The sequence below is a fragment of the Panulirus ornatus genome, chromosome 65, assembly GCF_036320965.1.
Source record: "Panulirus ornatus isolate Po-2019 chromosome 65, ASM3632096v1, whole genome shotgun sequence".
In the NCBI taxonomy this organism is placed as follows: Eukaryota; Metazoa; Arthropoda; class Malacostraca; order Decapoda; family Palinuridae; genus Panulirus; species Panulirus ornatus.
The window spans coordinates 26,447,539-26,469,654 of record NC_092288.1 but is presented as its reverse complement, the minus strand read 5'-3'; the positions used below and the strand labels follow the sequence as shown (position 1 = coordinate 26,469,654).

At 46.7% G+C, this 22,116-nt stretch overlaps 1 protein-coding gene across 1 annotated transcript; it reads right to left on the bottom strand.

Annotated features, from left to right (window-relative positions):
• Positions 1–9,251: 9,251 nt before the first annotated feature.
• On the bottom strand, positions 9,252–21,391 carry LOC139746406 (peritrophin-1-like). Its single transcript, XM_071657619.1, has 4 exons — positions 21,239–21,391; positions 12,619–12,723; positions 11,871–12,095; positions 9,252–10,806 (listed from the first exon to the last, which is right to left on the bottom strand). The coding sequence occupies exons 2-4, from the start codon at positions 12,721–12,723 to the stop codon at positions 10,348–10,350; spliced, it is 789 nt and encodes a 262-aa protein (XP_071513720.1). The 5' UTR covers positions 21,239–21,391; the 3' UTR covers positions 9,252–10,347.
• Positions 21,392–22,116: the final 725 nt, after the last annotated feature.

Below are 22,116 nucleotides of genomic sequence, written 5' to 3'. Positions count from 1 at the left end.
TATATACTGTTTACCTGTTTGTGTGTGAGGTAGGTAAGGTTAGGTAGCTACAGTATATATTAAGGTAGATAGAGAATATGGTGACATAGCTATATGGTATGGTTACTATATGGTAAAGAAAGTACATTTTTTATCATTGCTATCTACAGCTACAACTACAGGACATCATCTACAACTACAAGTCATTAAGCCTAATTCGTATCATATCAAACAATCACAACATGTTATGAGCTAAGGCTCTCACATTATAACAATCACAACATGTTATGAGCTAAGGTTCTCACATTATAACAATCACAACATGTTATGAGCTAAGGTTCTCACATTAACCAATAGTTTTTCGCTTCGTTTGTTTAACTTGATGATAGTTGCTTAAACCTTGTGATAACGGGACTCTCTCCTTTATGTTGTGGGAGCCACTACGTAGTTCAGTGTGGACCGGTGGTCCTGGTGTGGACCTGGTGTGGACCGGTGGTCCTGGTGTTGACCTGGTTTGGACCGGTGGTCCTGGTGTGGACCTGGTGTGGACCGGTGGTCCTGGTGATGGCAGCCTGGCTGACGGGTGACGGGTGACGGGTCCACAGTGTGACGCCCCAGCTCACCTCACACTCTGTCAACAGAGAGGAGGTTAACAGCAGCTGTGGGTGCCCGCTGGTGACCATCTTGCGTTATCATGTTGTTATATTGTTATAATGGAACACTTCCTGTCCTGACGACCGTCCTTACTTGCCAGATGGTCAATAATCCAGACAACACAAACAGTGTGATCTGAGGTCATCATAACCCGTGACTATGTATTGATAACCATAACAAACACAGAGTGACCGACGATGGTTGACGAGGTAACAACCAACTCAGCCAATCACCCGGCAGACACACGTGAACCCCCCCCCCCCCCCCCAAGCATAGGTAGCGGCAGTTTCAAAATTATACAATTATTCTTCTACAGAATATCTACAATTTAATGATGAACGTGGACACATAATGTGAAATGTAGACAAAATGTACGACATTGGCTGGTTGTTGGATGAGCAGGCTTACTCTTATCAACTGACAGGGTCATTAGGTCACATCCACCAGTCGAACAATCATTAACACGTTGTTCAGCAGTTCATGATCATTAAGGATCGCATACACTTATACACGTGGTCAGTGATATGACCATGTGTATGTGAGTGCGTGTGTGTCTGTAAACACCTTGGACTGGGATCTGGTCAGTGACAACTGTGCTCGGGGTACCATTACTGGCACACACCAGAAGTGTATGCTCGGGGTACCATTACTGGCACACACCAGAAGTGTATGCTCGGGGTACCATTACTGGCACACACCAGAAGTGTATGCTCGGGGTGCCATTACTGGCACAGGGCGGCCTGTGTGTCAGTGTTGAGTAATGGGCTGGTGTGAGAGATGAGTGTGGGTTGAGTAATATGTGAGGAAATGCTTCATCACAATTATATTCAATCAGTTTTTCATATTTCCGACGCCATGATTGGAATATGCGCCACTATTGGTTCACACTTCTCATAACACACATTTCAGGACCACATCACTGCTGTCACGTGACGCTTAGTTGGTTGGTTGGTTGCTTGGTTGCTTGGTTGGTTGCTTGGTTGCTTGGTTGGCTGTTTGGTTGGTTGGTTGCTTGGTTGGTTGGTTGGTTGGTTGGCTGTTTGGTTGGTTGGTTGCTTTGTTGGTTGGTTGGTTGGTTGGCTGTTTGGTTAGTTGGTTGCTTGGTTGGTTGGCTGGTTGGTTGGTTGGTTGGGTTAACGACCAGACCAGTATAATGTGCCTGCACAACAATCCTATAAATACTAAGTGAACTTACAGGAGGAACAGAATATATGAACAATAAATATAATGAAAATGAAAGAGAAAATAAAATAGAAATAATGAAATAGAAAGTTAGGAAGTGAGCACTGATGGTCGTCAGGCTGGTCCATTTATAGTCAGGTTGGTCCACTGATGGTCGTCAGGCTGGTCCACTGATGGTCAGGCTGGTCCACTGATGGTCGTCAGGCTGGTCCACTGATGGTCAGGCTGGTCCACTGATGGTCGTCAGGCTGGTCCACTGATGGTCAGGCTGGTCCACTGATGGTCAGGCTGGTCCACTGATGGTCAGGCTGGTCCACTGATGGTCGTCAGGCTGGTCCACTGATGGTCAGGCTGGTCCACTGATGGTCAGGCTGGTCCACTGACTACTAATAAGAAATATTGATCTCCCTCACAAGGAGAGGCAGGAGTCCAACTCTCGAGGGATAGCGAGGACTTCCTCGAGTCTTGAGGTCGACCTTGTCAACAAGTCTGTCTGTTCGTTGTCGCAGTGTTGCAGCGACTCCAAAGTGACCCATATCAAGGTGACATCTTTATTACATGAATCTAATTTATCATTAATACTGACGTGAATATTATTTGATATAGTATAGCCAGAGGCTATAGTGTTAAGATCCGAGGAAGATTCGGAAAAATAATGATTTATTATGAGCATGAAATTTCCTTATATGATTTATGGCCTAAACAAAAGTAAACAACAATTGGGCACATAAAACCATGTTATGTGTCAGCCTGCACCTGTGGAAGACTGGGCCGACGACCGCAGCACACTTACACCCACACATTCATCTGTCTTGTAGTCATGTGTGTAGAAGTGGACGCATGGCAAATGGTCACAATGATGATGGTGTATTTCATTCTCGTGGCCGTTCATCACTTCTTCCCCCACAGTGAAGCAGTTCCTCCTTACTGTTATCTCTGCCACCTCCCACCCAACTATTTGTCACCAGCGTGTCCACATTTTGCACTATTAACCCAGAGTTCTCACTGACGATCATAAACCACATCTGGACGATCAAATGGCAGTCATGGAACTCTGGGACGTGGCTGTCATGGAACTCTGAGACGTGGCTGTCATGGAACTCTGAGACGTGGCTGTCATGGAACTCTGAGACGTGGCTGTCATGGAACTCTGAGACGTGGCATCATGGAACTCTGAGACGTGGCTGTCATGGAACTGTGAGACGTGGCATCATGGAACTCTGAGACGTGGCTGTCATGGAACTCTGAGACGTGGCATCATGGAACTCTGAGACGTGGCATCATGGAACTCTGAGACGTGGCTGTCATGGAACTCTGAGACGTGTCATCATTTCTTGTGCAACACACACAACCTACTCAGGGTACAGTGGCTCGCCACACTAGACACCTGAGAGCCATGGTCTGCTTTACTTGTAGTGACGACCTTGTATTATGTTGATAAAGATTTCCTGTCAACTAAGATGAACCCAGAAGATGCTTAATAACATCTTAGCTTATTACAATTTGCTACCAAACTGTCAATATTTTTTTTCTTTCCAATTTAATCTTATGTCAATATTCAGTCCAAGGAAGTGTACGTTATTGTTGAAGGAAATAATTGCATAGATTTTTTTGTGAGGTGGTGGTGAGGGGGGGAGAGGGGGAGCATAATTAACACTTAGATCATGCAAAGGTAAATCGTGCGTGCATGACCCAACGATGAAGCTCAGCCAGATTAGCCTGACTAATATGCTGAATACTCCGCTGGATATCTGGCTAGATGGAACCTGTAGAGGATTTCAGGGTAAATAATTCTTTAATTGAAAATGATTTGTAGCATGGATGGTTATTATCTTCTGTGGCAAAGTCAGTCATTGCTGGCTCAGCCTAACATTTATGTTGCAAGTAACTTGCCGAGTTATTTGTAAGTTATCAACTTTCCCGCAGAAGGTCTCACAACTACCTTAACTTAACGTATGGCAATATATCACGGCAGTCTGGACGTTCCGATTGTTACAGTGATGAGCAAGGTTGTACGTCGGTCGGCGGTGATACGTGTTGTGATAAGTCGAGCAGCGATCACTTCCTCGTGTGTAAGTTCCTTCACTGTGTCGTCATCACTCATGGCCTTGACATCATGACACAAGATTACTCCTCTGCATGACTTCATGGTCACCGGAATGGAAGCCACAACATCGTAATGAATGGAACTATCTCAGCTTCAGTAGGCCAGCCAGCATCTTGATCTGGTGACAACTTTCATAAGAATGTCAACACTCACCAGTTGTTGATGCCTTACGAGAGTCAGTAGCAGTGGGGCTAGGCTCCACGTTCTGGGGTGTCGTACCCCCATATAAAGGCTACTTTACATCACTTTATTCTCCTCACGCAAGTAACAAAGAAATTGAGGCAGATGATCAGACAGAAAAACGCGCCAGGCCGGGTGGAGTCTCCCGGGCCCACCTCTCAACCAGCTGCACACTTGTGTGCCACCATCACCACCAGACCAACCTCCCTTCCTTCGCAAGATGTACCAGTGGTCCAGCAACACCAGTGTACACTCACCGCAAGATGTACCAGTGGTCCAGCAACACCAGTGTACACTCACCGCAAGATGTACCAGTGGTCCAGCAACACCAGTGTACACTCACCGCAAGATGTACCAGTGGTCCAGCAACACCAGTGTACACTCACCGCAAGATGTACCAGTGGTCCAGCAACACCAGTGTACACTCACCGCAAGATGTACCAGTGGTCCAGCAACACCAGTGTACACTCACCGCAAGATGTACCAGTGGTCCAGCAACACCAGTGTACACTCACCGCAAGATGTACCAGTGGTCCAGCAACACCAGTGTACACTCACCGCAAGATGTACCGGTGGTCCAGCAACACCAGTGTACACTCACCGTTATCATGAACAATGAGAGATAAGTTAACACACAATACAAACACAAATTAGGGAGTAGTGAGGAGGGGAATAAGTTCCTAAGCTCAGAGATGGGAAATCAAGAAGACCCTTTTTGGATCAAATCTTGACACTAAATTGATCGGTCGTAGCTCTTAGTTACCACATGGCTGCTGAACAATACTTTCTCAGTAAATGTATAGTCTATGTGACCGTTCAAGAAAGAATTTATCATAGCTATCCCCAGATATTACGTAAATAACGTGAAAGAAAACAGAGTTTGGGGGACTCATCTATTTTCCAAATTTTTGTTACTGTTACCATCATCTGTATACGTCATGTACCAGAGATGTTACCATCATCTGTATACGTCATGTACCAGAGATGTTACCATCATCTGTATACGTCATGTACCAGAGATGTTACCATCATCTGTATACGTCATGTACCAGAGATGTTACCATCATCTGTATACGTCATGTACCAGAGATGTTACCATCATCTGTATACGTCATGTACCAGAGATGTTACCATCATCTGTATACGTCATGTACCAGAGATGTTACCATCATCTGTATACGTCATGTACCAGAGATGTTAATGTTTAAGTATTAATATCAGTGAGACGCATGCACGGTCTGCCTTTGCTTCTGTCTGCAGTGAACATGTCCGAGATGTTATGGCACTCCGAGCACATACATCAGACCTGTGCCAGAAATGGCACTCCGAGCACATACATCAGACCTGTGCCAGAAATGGCACTCCGAGCACATACATCAGACCTGTGCCAGAAATGGCACTCCGAGCACATACATCAGACCTGTGCCAGAAATGGCACTCCGAGCACATACATCAGACCTGTGCCAGAAATGGCACTCCGAGCACATACATCAGACCTGTGCCAGAAATGGCACTCCGAGCACATACATCAGACCTGTGCCAGAAATGGCACTCCGAGCACATACATCAGACCTGTGCCAGAAATGGCACTCCGAGCACATACATCAGACCTGTGCCAGAAATGGCACTCCGAGCACATACATCAGACCTGTGCCAGAAATGGCACTCCGAGCACATACATCAGACCTGTGCCAGAAATGGCACTCCGAGCACATACATCAGACCTGTGCCAGAAATGGCACTCCGAGCACATACATCAGACCTGTGCCAGAAATGGCACTCCGAGCACATACATCAGACCTGTGCCAGAAATGGCACTCCGAGCACATACATCAGACCTGTGCCAGAAATGGCACTCCGAGCACATACATCAGACCTGTGCCAGAAATGGCACTCCGAGCACATACATCAGACCTGTGCCAGAAATGGCACTCCGAGCACATACATCAGACCTGTGCCAGAAATGGCACTCCGAGCACATACATCAGACCTGTGCCAGAAATGGCACTCCGAGCACATACATCAGACCTGTGCCAGAAATGGCACTCCGAGCACATACATCAGACCTGTGCCAGAAATGGCACTCCGAGCACATACATCAGACCTGTGCCAGAAATGGCACTCCGAGCACATACATCAGACCTGTGCCAGAAATGGCACTCCGAGCACATACATCAGACCTGTGCCAGAAATGGCACTCCGAGCACATACATCAGACCTGTGCCAGAAATGGCACTCCGAGCACATACATCAGACCTGTGCCAGAAATGGCACTCCGAGCACATACATCAGACCTGTGCCAGAAATGGCACTCCGAGCACATACATCAGACCTGTGCCAGAAATGGCACTCCGAGCACATACATCAGACCTGTGCCAGAAATGGCACTCCGAGCACATACATCAGACCTGTGCCAGAAATGGCACTCCGAGCACATACATCAGACCTGTGCCAGAAATGGCACTCCGAGCACATACATCAGACCTGTGCCAGAAATGGCACTCCGAGCACATACATCAGACCTGTGCCAGAAATGGCACTCCGAGCACATACATCAGACCTGTGCCAGAAATGGCACTCCGAGCACATACATCAGACCTGTGCCAGAAATGGCACTCCGAGCACATACATCAGACCTGTGCCAGAAATGGCACTCCGAGCACATACATCAGACCTGTGCCAGAAATGGCACTCCGAGCACATACATCAGACCTGTGCCAGAAATGGCACTCCGAGCACATACATCAGACCTGTGCCAGAAATGGCACTCCGAGCACATACATCAGACCTGTGCCAGAAATGGCACTCCGAGCACATACATCAGACCTGTGCCAGAAATGGCACTCCGAGCACATACATCAGACCTGTGCCAGAAATGGCACTCCGAGCACATACATCAGACCTGTGCCAGAAATGGCACTCCGAGCACATACATCAGACCTGTGCCAGAAATGGCACTCCGAGCACATACATCAGACCTGTGCCAGAAATGGCACTCCGAGCACATACATCAGACCTGTGCCAGAAATGGCACTCCGAGCACATACATCAGACCTGTGCCAGAAATGGCACTCCGAGCACATACATCAGACCTGTGCCAGAAATGGCACTCCGAGCACATACATCAGACCTGTGCCAGAAATGGCACTCCGAGCACATACATCAGACCTGTGCCAGAAATGGCACTCCGAGCACATACATCAGACCTGTGCCAGAAATGGCACTCCGAGCACATACATCAGACCTGTGCCAGAAATGGCACTCCGAGCACATACATCAGACCTGTGCCAGAAATGGCACTCCGAGCACATACATCAGACCTGTGCCAGAAATGGCACTCCGAGCACATACATCAGACCTGTGCCAGAAATGGCACTCCGAGCACATACATCAGACCTGTGCCAGAAATGGCACTCCGAGCACATACATCAGACCTGTGCCAGAAATGGCACTCCGAGCACATACATCAGACCTGTGCCAGAAATGGCACTCCGAGCACATACATCAGACCTGTGCCAGAAATGGCACTCCGAGCACATACATCAGACCTGTGCCAGAAATGGCACTCCGAGCACATACATCAGACCTGTGCCAGAAATGGCACTCCGAGCACATACATCAGACCTGTGCCAGAAATGGCACTCCGAGCACATACATCAGACCTGTGCCAGAAATGGCACTCCGAGCACATACATCAGACCTGTGCCAGAAATGGCACTCCGAGCACATACATCAGACCTGTGCCAGAAATGGCACTCCGAGCACATACATCAGACCTGTGCCAGAAATGGCACTCCGAGCACATACATCAGACCTGTGCCAGAAATGGCACTCCGAGCACATACATCAGACCTGTGCCAGAAATGGCACTCCGAGCACATACATCAGACCTGTGCCAGAAATGGCACTCCGAGCACATACATCAGACCTGTGCCAGAAATGGCACTCCGAGCACATACATCAGACCTGTGCCAGAAATGGCACTCCGAGCACATACATCAGACCTGTGCCAGAAATGGCACTCCGAGCACATACATCAGACCTGTGCCAGAAATGGCACTCCGAGCACATACATCAGACCTGTGCCAGAAATGGCACTCCGAGCACATACATCAGACCTGTGCCAGAAATGGCACTCCGAGCACATACATCAGACCTGTGCCAGAAATGGCACTCCGAGCACATACATCAGACCTGTGCCAGAAATGGCACTCCGAGCACATACATCAGACCTGTGCCAGAAATGGCACTCCGAGCACATACATCAGACCTGTGCCAGAAATGGCACTCCGAGCACATACATCAGACCTGTGCCAGAAATGGCACTCCGAGCACATACATCAGACCTGTGCCAGAAATGGCACTCCGAGCACATACATCAGACCTGTGCCAGAAATGGCACTCCGAGCACATACATCAGACCTGTGCCAGAAATGGCACTCCGAGCACATACATCAGACCTGTGCCAGAAATGGCACTCCGAGCACATACATCAGACCTGTGCCAAAAATGGCATTCCGAGCACATTCACCATACCTGCGCCAGAAATGCCACTCCGAGCACATACATCAGACCTGTGCCAGAAAAGGCACTCCGAGCACATACATCAGACCTGTGCCAGAAATGGCACTCCGAGCACATACACCAGACCTGTGCCAGTGATGGCGCTCTCAAGGCCAGGCTGTCACTGACCATAGCCCCTGCCTAACAAATTGATGCCACAGAAGACTTAACCAAGTCACTGCTGCTATAAAACCCTAACTTGTCCAAGTCACTGCTTCTACAGTGACTTGGATATATTAGTGCTCTATGGCACTGGTGACTTGGATAATCTAAAGTTCTGCAACTGCAGTGACGATGATAAAGTTATTCTACAGCAGCAGTGACTTAGATAAGTCAGTGTTTTGTAACAGCAATGACTTGGATAAGTTAGTGTTGTATAGCAGCAGTGACTTGGATAAGTTAGTGTTGTATAGCAGCAGTGACTTGGATAAGTTAGTGTTGTATAGCAGCAGTGACTCGGATAAGTTAGTGTTGTATAGCAGCAGTGACTTGGTTAAGTTAGACTTGATAGGCTGGTGTGGGTGGGCGGTTGAGAAAATAGATCTATCCATCAATATTAAGGTCAAATATCAAGGAAGAAGCCAAGTGTCTGTCTTATATTTTAATTGATTTACAAATTACAATCTAGTGTTGACAGACCAGAGATAATATCTCCCCGACCAGTCTGGGAGTGCCCACCCAGGAACATCCCTCAAACCCTCCCAGGACCCAGGTGAACATCCCAGGACACAGAAGAGCCACCTAGGACCAGGTGAACATCCCAGGACACAGAAGAGTCTCACAGGACCAGGTGAACATTCCAAGACACAGAAGAGCCACCTAGGACCGGGTGAACATCCCAGGACACAGAAGAGCCACCTAGGACCAGGTGAACATCCCAGGACACAGAAGAGCCACCTAGGACCAGGTGAACATCCCAGGACACAGAAGAGTCTCACAGGACCAGGTGAACATTCCAAGACACAGAAGAGCCACCTAGGACCAAGGCAAACATTCCAGGACACAGAAAAGCCTCCCAGGACCCAGTTTAGCTTCCTAAGTCGTAAAAGAAGCTCTCAGGACCCGCTTGACCCATGAGAGCCTCTCGGGATACAGGTGAGCCTCCCAGGGCCCAGGTGTACCTCCCAGGACCAAGGTAAGCCTCCTAGGGTCCAGGTGTACCTCCCAGGACTAAGGTAAGCCCTCTAGGGCCTGAAAGAGCCTCTCAGGACTCGGCTGGGCCTCCTATGGCCCAGGTGAGCCTCCCAAGACACGGGAGATCCTTCCAGGATCAAGGTGAGCCTCCTAGGAACCAGGAGAGCCTCCAAGTCGCTAGGGAAATCTCTCAAGATGTCTGCCGAGACCCCAGGATGCCCTCTTGTGTCATTGAATATCGTCAGGGTCGAGGATGACTCTCCCAGGGCACAGGATGACTGTCCCAGGGTCAAAGATGACTCTCCCAGGGCCCAGGACGACTCTCCCAGGGCCCAGGATGACTCTCCCAGAGCCCAGGATGACTCTCCCAGGGCCCAGGATGACTCTCCCAGGGCCCAGGAGGGTACATGAAGGACACAGATGACCCTCCCGGGACCCATGATGACTCTCCCAGATCCCAGGGGAGTACATGAAGGACACAGGTGACTCTCCCAACACTGGGGCGACAATCTCACAGTTCGTCTTGATCGCCCGTAATCTGCCAGACTCTAGAGCAAGAGGAGCGTGTGGAAGGGAGGCATCAAGTGGTCGTCACACGGATAGTGCCAAGGGAAGTCACAAGTTCCTAGTATGGGGTTGAAGACCAGTTGTTCTCCTCCTTGTGTGGGGCAGATGATGGTGATGTACGAACCAATACCATCACACTTCCAGCCACGGTGACAATTGCTCTCGTCTGGGATGTACAGCGGCTGCAGCCCATTGTACGACGAACACTTCTCATCTATTGGAGGTGGGACCGTACCTGGCACAAAGGTCGTGGTGGTGGTGGGTGTGGATGTGGATGTGGATGTGGGTGTGGGTGTTGGTGTGGGTGTGGGTGTGGGTGTGGGTGTGGGTGTGGGTGTGGGTGTGGATGTGGTTGTAGCGGTTGTGGTTGTTGAGGTTGAGGTGGTGGTACTGTCAGTCAGACAAGACTCTATCACGGGTGGCCGTGCGTCGCAGTCCACCTGAGGAGATGTTGATAACATTTGGTTAAGTGACACATCTCTCTCTCTCTCTCTCTCTCTCTCTCTCTCTCTCTCTCTCTCTCTCTCTCTCTCTCTCTCTCTCTCTCTCTCTCTCTCTGCAGACTCGCCATAAAGATCAAACTTGGTTACAGGGAAGTCATTGTGAAGGTAAGTCTTTTGCATCATTCATTACGTCGACTCGTAGTCCCATCACAACAAGAGACGTAAACCTAATGACGAACAAATGCCACACACTCGTCACCTGCTCAACATTCCAGCAAACTGATGTGAAGACAATACAAAGTAAACAGATAGAATGTATGATTCATTATGTCAAGCTAACGGTCATCAATCAATAGTGACATGACGACATGTATATCATGATGATATATGGTGATGTATTATGATATATGATGATATATAATGATATGTGATGACATATAATGATATGTGATGATGTGTGATGATATATGATTATATATGATGATATGTGATGATATTTGGTGATATATGATGATATATGATGATATGTGATGATATATGATGATATGTGATGATATATGATGATATATGATGATATGTGATGATATATGATGATATATGATATGTGATGATTATATGTACATCATAGACTGGATAGCTACAATGAGTGGATCACGTGAGGATGAGGCAGGAACACAAGAGACTCAGACATAATGCAATAATGGGAAGGAAAGAAACTAGTGAGATCCAGTCTGGAAGTTGTGAACGCTGATGTTACGAACGAGATAGGAAGTGATGATGGAGGAAGTTGTGGAAGTGTCACACATTACAAGTTTATCATGAATGAATCTTGAAACTTCAGGAACACGGATCATACTGAGTGGTATGATAACGAGAAGAAAGACGTAGGGTATGATTGTAGCATGGTAACACGCTCTCATGTTGAGAGAGAGAGAGAGAGAGAGAGAGAGAGAGAGAGAGAGAGAGAGAGAGAGAGAGAGAGAGAGAGAGAGAGAGAGAGAGAGAGAGAGAGAGAGAGAGAGAGAGAGAGAGATGTGCAGCTGGTGTAGTAGAGAACTCACATGTTGCATATCATCGCAGGTGTTCATGGGCGTGTCCCAGTATTGGCCACGTGGGCAACATAGGAGGACAGCTGTTCCACTCTTACACTCATAGCGTGATGAACAGTCTGCCTCGTTTTCCATCACCTTGGGAATGGGCGGGTCCACGGCTGGACAACGACTGTCAATGTCAGGAGGTAGTTGAGGGCAGACCAATATACCATCAATACATCCCGGGCCGTTCGTCTGTGATTGCCAGAACGGTGGAGGCTTAGCACTATGTGTGGGGTACTCTCAAAGCCTATAGCTTGGTTAGGTTGAGCTAAGATTGGTTATAATACTAAGATAAACTTAGCTTGGTTAGGTTGAGTAAAGATTGGTTATAATACTAAGATAAACTTAGCTTGGTTACGTATAAGTTCAGCATACTCTAACAAGACTAAGTCAGATGCTCTGAGAATAAAAACAGTCTGTTCTATTAGGCTAGGCTAGAGTAAGCTTGCAAAATAAGCTTAGCTTGCTCTGTTATGCTAGGTTAGGTTACAGCGTTTTCAGATACAAGTAAGTGTGGTGTTAGGCCAGCGTATGTTCGCTGTGTTAATACATTCTTATGACTGTTAGTTTAGAATGTTAGTATAGAATGATAAGGTGTTTATTAACATTATAGAATGATTAAGTGGTAGTTTACATTGTAGAATGACAAGGTGTTAGTTGGCTTTATAATGTGTTAGTTTGCATTACAGAATGTTGTGGCACAACGACAGCTTACGGATAAGAAGGGCATGGTCATGTAAGCATCAGGTTGCCAGGCCTGGCTACCACACGTCAGGCACAGCGCCGCCATCATCACGTACGTCACCAGGACGCGAGACATCTGCAAAAAAAAACCAGTGGTGACGTCAGAGTCTTCAGACATCAAGGAAAATTAATGACATAATATTGATTGATCATGCGACTTATACTGTCAGAATCTCTGTATACCTGAGTGTATGGTGTATACGTCAGTATACCTGAATGTCAGTATATATGTCAGTATATATGCCGGTTTATCTGATTATCATTATACATTGTGCGTGTGGTTATCGATTTCTACCGTACGTGGAGGGAGTTCTACACTGGTGGGGTCCCATTTCTTGTACTGTACGCGGAGGGAGTTCTACACTGGTGGGGTCCCATATGTTGTACTGTTCGGGGAGAGAGTTCTGCTATCGTAGGTCCCCATCTCTTGTGCTGTTGTGGAAGGGAGTTGTAAATTCGTGGGTGCTACGTCCTTAACATTCCTTGCTGTCATACTACACTTCATCTTCTGCATGTTGTCAACATTCACACTGTCCTTCCTTACTTAGTAACTTCCAATCATATAGACATCTTGTATTCTACTGATACTTGTCCTCGTCTCTTCCATGATACTTGCTGAATTTCCTGCTATGATCTGTAGTTGTTTCACTTTTGTATATTTCGAAGAAAAGTTCACTGTCGACGTCATCAAATTAGTTCAAAAAATTCAAGCTTGTGATCAGTTCAGCTCTCACTCTTCTCTCTTCCATGAAGAACAATAATGATAGCTGGGACGCCATTTCGTAAACATGCGATTGTCTAATAGCATGTTTACCAAATGGCGTCCTAGCTGCGTCTTTCGTTGTATATCAACTAACTGTTATATTTCTCTCTTGTGTCTCCCCTGATGATGTGATTATTACACGAAAGTGCACTTGGGAACTTTTCGCGTTTCATTTTCCCCGTGGACTCATAGGAATATATATATATATATATATATATATATATATATATATATATATATATATATATATATATATATATATATATATATATATATATTTTTTTTTTTTTTCTTTTTCTTTTTTGCCGCTGTCTCCCTCGTTTGCGAGGTAGCGCAAGGAAACAGACGAAAGAAATGGCCTAACCCACCCCCATACACATGTATATACATACGTCCACACACGCAAATATACATACCTACACAGCTTTCCATGGTTTACCCCAGACGCTTCACATGCCCTGATTCAATCCACTGACAGCACGTCAACCCCGGTATACCACATCGATCCAATTCACTCTATTCCTTGCCCTCCTTTCACCCTCCTGCATGTTCAGGCCCCGATCACACAAAATCTTTTTCACTCCATCTTTCCACCTCCAATTTGGTCTCCCACTTCTCCTCGTTCCCTCCACCTTCGACACATATATCCTCTTGGTCAATCTTTCCTCACTCATTCTCTCCATGTGCCCAAACCATTTCAAAACACCCTCTTCTGCTCTCTCAACCACGCTCTTTTTATTTCCACATATCTCTCTTACCCTTACGTTACTTACTCGATCAAACCACCTGACACCACACATTGTCCTCAAACATCTCATTTCCAGCACATCCATCCTCCTGCGCATAACTCTATCCATAGCCCACGCCTCGCAACCATACAACATTGTTGGAACCACTATTCCTTCAAACATACCCATTTTTGCTTTCCGAGATAATGTTCTCGACTTCCACACATTCTTCAAGGCTCCCAGGATTTTCGCCCCCTCCCCCACCCTATGATCCACTTCCGCTTCCATGGTTCCATCCGCTGCCAGATCCACTCCCAGATATCTAAAACACTTTACTTCCTCCAGTTTTTCTCCATTCAAACTTACCTCCCAATTGACTTGACCCTCAACCCTACTGTACCTAATTACCTTGCTCTTATTCATATTTACTCTTAACTTTCTTCTTTCACACACTTTACCAAACTCAGTCACCAGCTTATATATATATATATATATATATATATATATATATATATATATATATATATATATATATATATATATATATATATATATATATATATATATATATATATATATATATATATATATATATATATATATATATATATATGTATATATATATATATATATATATATAGCGTTAAGAACAGAGGACTGGGCCTCTGAGGGAATACCCTCACATGGCCCCCCTTTGTTCCTTCTTTTGGAAAATTTAAAAAAGAACAAGAGGGGGAGATTTCCAGCCCCCCGCTCCCTCCCCTTTTAGTCGCCTTCTACGACACGCAGGGAATACGTGGGCAGTATTCTTTCTCCCCTATCCCCAAGGATTATATATATATATATATATATATATATATATATATATATATATATATATATGTGTGTGTGTGTGTGTGTGTGTGTGTGTGTGTGTGTGTGTGTTAATGTATGTATGTCAGTATATATGATCGAAAGTATGTCATCATATCTGTTATTCGTCTTATATACCTGTCAGGATACCTGTGTCATTAAGTCAGTGTGTCAGTATATATGTGAAGTAGTTAATGTGTGGTACATAATATCTGCGGTACAGTACATGTGTGGAGCACAGTGTATGTGAGTCAGTACATCTGTGTATATCTGTTTGTCAAACTATCTGAGTAACAGTATATCTGAGATACTCTCAAATATCATGTTTCTCATATTTCTTGAAGTCTCTCTCATGGTCTATTTGTGCCAGAGATAGATAGATACATAGATAGATAGAGAAATAGATAGATAGATAGATAGAGAGAGAGAGAGAGAGAGAGAGAGAGAGAGAGAGAGAGAGAGAGAGAGAGAGAGAGAGAGAGAGAGAGAGAGAGAGAGAGAGAGAGAGAGAGAGAGAGAGAGAGAGAGAGAGAGAGAGACTTTCTCTCCTTGGAGTCCAAATAGCACATATATTTGTCTCAACTGCCTCTTATCTTGGGCGGTGAGAGACTTGTGTCTTATCTCTCAGCTTGGGTGATGGCTGGCTCGGCCCAGGAGCGACCTACATGTCTCAGGGAAACAACAGGTGTTGCCTGGCCCCCCTTCCCAGAACTACACACACACACACACACACACACACACACACACACACACACACAAGGTGATAGACCAGGGGAAGAGAAGGAGAAGGGAAGAGACTACGGTCAGATGAGCCATACAGTGAGGTGGCAGACTACAGGAAACATCAGGCAAGGCAAGAGGACTACAAAATCCTGCTACAGACACGCACACCTGGGGAATGTTGGGTAAGGAATACGTCAGAGTGAAGGTAACCAAGAGATACGTGTGCACACTGCTAGTTACCTGGTAAGAACTGACATTCATGGATAGGATTAGGGAAATGACTCTGATACAGATGGAAATATAAAGACAAAGTCGTAAATAGATAAGACCTCACGTGTTCCAGCCAGGGTGATGATAGATAAAGGTGAGGAGGAAGAGACGATGTGCAGCAGGGGGAGGACGAGTGGTCACCAGCAGCTACAGTTACCAGGAATACATAATGAGAAGAGTAAGCAACTGTAAGTACGGTAGGAGAGGTTGATCACGTGATGTGTTTTATATGTCATACTTCAGACAACTTGACTCAACCGGTGGTAATTACAGCGATGGTAAGGAACGACCAATCAGGATGGTGCCTGGAGCGGCGAAACACGCAATTCTCAGAGATAATAATGTGCTAATGAGAGAAGGTTTCTGTTTCAATGAGATAGACTGAAGGAGATTCAAGATAGACTGCAGGGGATTAGAGATAGACTGCAGGGGATTAGAGATAGACTGGAGAGAATTAGAGATAGACTATAGAGGATTAGGTCTGCATGATGATGGAGTCTATGCGACACAAGCAAGCAGAAAGTTGGCTAATATTTCGTAGAGGTGAGTGAGGCCAGGAAGCTGACACATGCTGATGCACCATCATGATCACAAGCAACAACATGGTCACGTGATGCTCCAGTTTGGTCATGTGATAAATATAAAGAACAACAACAACAACAACAACGGTACTGACTCACAAAGGAAACATCATCATGGAAATTATCATTATTATGAAACCTACATTACTGATCAAGACCAAGACATTATAATGTTATGAAACCTACATTACTGATCAAGACCAAGACATTATAATGTTATGAAACCTACATTACTGATCAAGACCAAGACATTATAATGTTATGAAACCTACATTACTGACCAAGACCAAGACATTACTGACCAAGACCAAGACATTACTGACCAAGACCAAAACATTACTGACCAAGACCAAGACATTAAGGTAAAAGGTTCCGTGAACTTGGTCAGACGCGACTACAAACACAAACTTTAAACCTGAACTACGACACGAAAGTGAAGAAAACGACGGATGGGTTCATTAAAAGGAAGAAAACGACAGATGGGTTCATTAAAAGGAAGAAAACGACGGATGGGTTTATTAAAGGTGTCGAGATGGTGAGCCATGAGCTGTGGAGTCATAGGCAGCGCCGCAAACAACAGAAAGAACAAGAAAAGATGACAGGAAGATAAAATGACAGGAAGATAAGATGAGAGAAGATAAGATGAGAGGAAGATAAGATGAGAGGAAGATAAGATGAGAGGAAGATAAGATGACAGGAAGATGAGAGAAACAGCAGATAATCTTGGAAGGATGAGGCAGGGGACCATACAGAACGTTGACATAAATATTTGAGGAACAAATTGTTACTTAAAGACAACTGATAAGTTATGGAGGAAGGTAGAGATATACGAGGAAGTGAATGAAGAGTTCAAGAGTTTGCATAGAAGACACTATGATGCTGGTACTAGTGGGATGGAATAAAGTCTTGAAAAACATTTAAATATCTGGAGTGGACATAAGATGATAATAATGGGTCTTGGCAGATACAAGACTCAGTTCTTGATAAAATACCTCCATACACCCAGATGTGCACAGACAATGCACACTTGACATGACACAGCAGATGTTCAAGATGTCGCCAGAGGAAGGTAAGGTGCCAAGGAAGTGGATGAAGGAAAGTGTCATACAGAGACAAGAGACTGAGGCGATTCCCTGGACTATATGTAGAGCAGCCTCCCTGCCAGACGTGGTACTGGTGAAGACAATCAGAGAGTAGATGGGCGACCTCCAGCAGGAGAGACACTACCTATGTTAGTGACAACAATGGTTTTAGGGCGAGGAGATCGTGTGCAACGAACCGAGTAGACTCCAAGATGTGAGCTTCATCATAAACAAAAGTGAAGGCCGGATGTATGTGGAGTGACAGAATGCATCTGGCACGACCGACAGAAGGACGATTAATAAGCTGAGTATCCGTGCACTAGTGAGCAGGACGCTCCCTCGCTGGATGGATCACTTTCGTTACCAGTGGCGTACCCTGGGGTTCTCTGCTGGAACCATCATTCTTGATCTGTGAGAATGACTTGTCAGTACAACTGGACCTGAACATGTTGGCAGATGAAGAAAACAGTGAAGGGAATTGTACCATCGCAGAGGGGGACCAAGACAAACTCTAAACTATCTGATATATGGTTGATACAAGAATTGCTGGGATACACCTCGTAGTGGCTGTAACATGAAAATGAAAGAGAAATGTTTTGTTTGAAGTGATATAAAGAACTTTATGATATAGATGCGGTGGAAGAATGGAACAAACTGAGTGATGTGATGGTCAGTGTGTAGAACTTCCTCCACGTACAGTACAAGAGATGCATCTCCGCTACTGTAATTAAACACACGACCGAAGCCGCTTTTTTTCCGTGAGTGACTTGATGAGGAAGCAAGTGAGGAAACAGCAGATACGTCAATATCGGAGAGACGACATTGGAGGAAAAAAAATACATGCTTGAAATAGCTGACCACTGAGACAGAAGACACTAACCTGAATTGTCTCAAACAGTTCAACAGATTAGTATTAGAGACAGTGAAGAGAAGACATGGTGACACGACCATAGATGATGTATTCATTTCAAGAGCAAAGTTAACACATCATTGAACAGAACTCATGAATGGATCATTGAGAAATTAAAAAGATATTGATCCTCCTCCAGAGAGCTCAGCTGGATGATTGTGTTCCCGACATGTGACTGTGATGCTCAGCCACGTAGCTCCTCCATCTCGCAAACCTTGACACCACCTGACGTGTTCCCAGGGTTGCCATTGGTAGTTAAGTCAGCCAATCAGAGGGACTACTGTGAAAACTGAGGTGCTTCTGGGGAATTCATTGGCTGGAGGAGCGAGTCAGTCACGCTTTTGTTTTGACTTTGCCCATTGGCTCGCCAGGGAACCACTCATACAAGTATGAATTGCCTTTTGAACGTTTCTCACAGCCACAATCTATGTTAACTTTTCCTAGGAAAGTTAACAAGTCCCGGGTCAGGTTAATGTAAACAGAAGACCATTCTCGGTCCGAGTGAACCCGACACGTCTTGCACACTCTGACTTGGTCTGGATAGATCAAGTAGACTTTAAAAGGCTAATGAAATTAGTTAATACAGCGGCGGGTTAATTACCCTTAGAGCTAAATGGTCACGAAAAACCTAATTAATCTCTTCAACCATGATTACTTCCGCTTAAGCTAATCATTTCAGGCAAAACTAATTAATCCTAGCAAACTTAATTCTTCTTGGCACAGCTAATTAATCCTGTAAAGTTTAACTAATTTTCCCTTGAAAGGCAAATTCCACCTTAGGAAGACAGATAACAACGACTAACTCTTAAAGACTAATTAACCTTGGAGAAGGTAATCACTCCTGACAGAGGTGGGTTATTATGAGTGGGCTACCCTCCCTGCTGAGGCTGGGGTGGGCTACCCTCCCTGGTGAGGCTGGGGTGGGCTACCCTCCTGGTGAGGCTGGGGTGGGCTACCCTCCCTGGTCAGGCTGGGGTGGGCTACCCCACCCTGGTGAGGCTGGGGTGGGCTACCCCTCCTGGTGAGGCTGGGGTGGGCTACCCTTCCTGGTGAGGCTGGGGTGGGCTACCCTCCCTGGTGAGGCTAGGGTGGGCTACCCTCCCTGGTCAGGCTGGGGTGGGCTACCCTCCCTGGTCAGGCTGGGGTGGGTTAGCCTCCCTGGTGGCTAGGGTGGCTAGCCCCCAGGCTGGGGGTGGGCTACCCTCCCTGGTCAGGCTGGGGTGGGCTACCCTCCCTGGTGAGGCTGGGGTGGGCTACCCTCCCTGGTCAGGCTGGGGTGGGTTAGCCTCCCTGGTGAGGCTGGGGTGGGCTACCCTCCCTGGTGAGGCTGGGGTGGGCTACCCTCCCTGGTGAGGCTGGGGTGGGCTACCCTCCCTGGTCAGGCTGGGGTGGGCTACCCTCCCTGGTCAGGCTGGGGTGGGTTAGCCTCCCTGGTGAGGCTGGGGTGGGCTACCCTCCCTGGTGAGGCTGGGGTGGGCTACCCTCCCTGGTGAGGCTGGGGTGGGCTACCCTTCCTGGTGAGGCTGGGGTGGGCTACCCCTCCTGGTGAGGCTGGGGTGGGCTACCCCTCCTGGTGAGGCTGGGGTGGGCTACCCTCCCTGGTGAGGCTGGGGTGGGCTACCCCTCCTGGTGAGGCTGGGGTGGGCTACCCTCCCTGGTGAGGCTGGGGTGGGCTACCCTCCCTGCTGAGGCTGGGGTGGGTGGGGGCAGAAGTCAGGGTATGCTCAGTATTGGCTGCCGCCACGCAACACAGGAGCACGACCTGCCGTGCAACACAGGAGCACGACCTGTTCCTGTAGGTTGGACGGACTGATAACGTGAGAGGAAACACCCGACACACTGCTACACCAGCAACACCAGCAGCGATGTGACACCGCTCATCTAGCTGGCATGGTTGTGTTGCCACCTGAGAACACAAACACTACTGCTATGACGTCATGTGTTCGTTGTATCATGCGGTACGTTAACACGTTAACTACAGCAGAGTTCCCCAGGTCTCACCACTTACTGAAGTACGTGAGGCACAGTATTGCCATGTACGGTGTGACACCTGAACTGGTCAGGTGTTGTGAGTGTATTGTCTGTACAGATGCAACACAGTCTACCTTTCCTCGTGACGGTCCCTCACCTCTCCTCATGGCCAACACTGAGGTGTGACCTGCCAGGGTGAATGTAACACTACACATCACGACAGCCACACTGAGGTGTGACCTGCCTGGGTGTATGTAACACTACACATCACGACAGCCACACTGAGGTGTGACCTGCCAGGGTGAATGTAACACTACACATCACGACAGTCATACACACACAACTTCACATCTCAGCCTGAGATACTAAACCTCACACTAACACTTACACTTACATACACTTATATGACAATATCAGGGAGAACATCACACTGAAACTTAACTCTCATACCACACTAACACTTGGAACTTGACACTCACACCACACCACCATCTGGAACGTGTCATTCATACCACACTACTACCTGGAACTTAAGGTCTGAGTTACCTTCCATCTCTCCTTCGTGATTTTTCTTAAAAAAAGTTATCTATTTTTCCAATCTTTGTTTCGCTGAAGGACTGACTCAGATGAAGACATTCGTCCAAGTCACGAGAAAAAGATGAAAATTCGAGTCACGGGAGATGTACAGGAGGGAGGATGTGTGAACCTTACCTTAAAGAGTCGACGATATCGCTACAGCAGGAGCACCACACACAGAGCCTGTCAGGCTGACCCACAACGTCTCCTGTCCTGAGGGCAATAGAAGCGGGCGCAGCGCACCGCCTTGATATACCCACCTGAGGAGCCGTTGTTGTACGACATATGTTCCTGATAACTTCCTAACGTGTGTCCACCGCTTCTCATACTCACTGTAGCCTCAGCAGGAGTCTGTGTAGGGAGCTCACTAGGCTTGGGTCGCCAGGTAACTTTGTGTATACTGGTCTTTGCTGATCCAAGTTTATCTTGCGTCTGGTAGCGTAGACGTCATTTTTCAATATCAACAACGTACGATAACCTATTCGAGAGTCCATATGTTATGTGTCAGGACATAGATATAAACTCAGTCTTCTGTGAACAAGTTCGAATAAAGAAACATGAAATATCTTACAAATTAATTTTGGAAATAGAGGAAAAGTAACGATGTACCGCTCATAACACTACAGCACGAGACGACCCCTCCGTACACAACAGCACGAGACGACCTCTCCGTACAGAACAGCACGAGACGACCCCTCCGTACACAACAGCACGAGACGACCTCTCCGTACAGAACAGCACGAGACGACCTCTCCGTACAGAACAGCACGAGACAACCCCTCCGTACACAACAGCACGAGACGACCCCTCCGTACACAACAGCACGAGACGACCTCTCCGTACAGAACAGCACGAGACAACCTCTCCGTACAGAACAGCACGAGACGACCTCTCCGTACAGAACAGCACGAGACGACCCCTCCGTACACAACAGCACGAGACAACCTCTCCGTACAGAACAGCACGAGACGACCTCTCCGTACAGAACAGCACGAGACGACCTCTCCGTACAG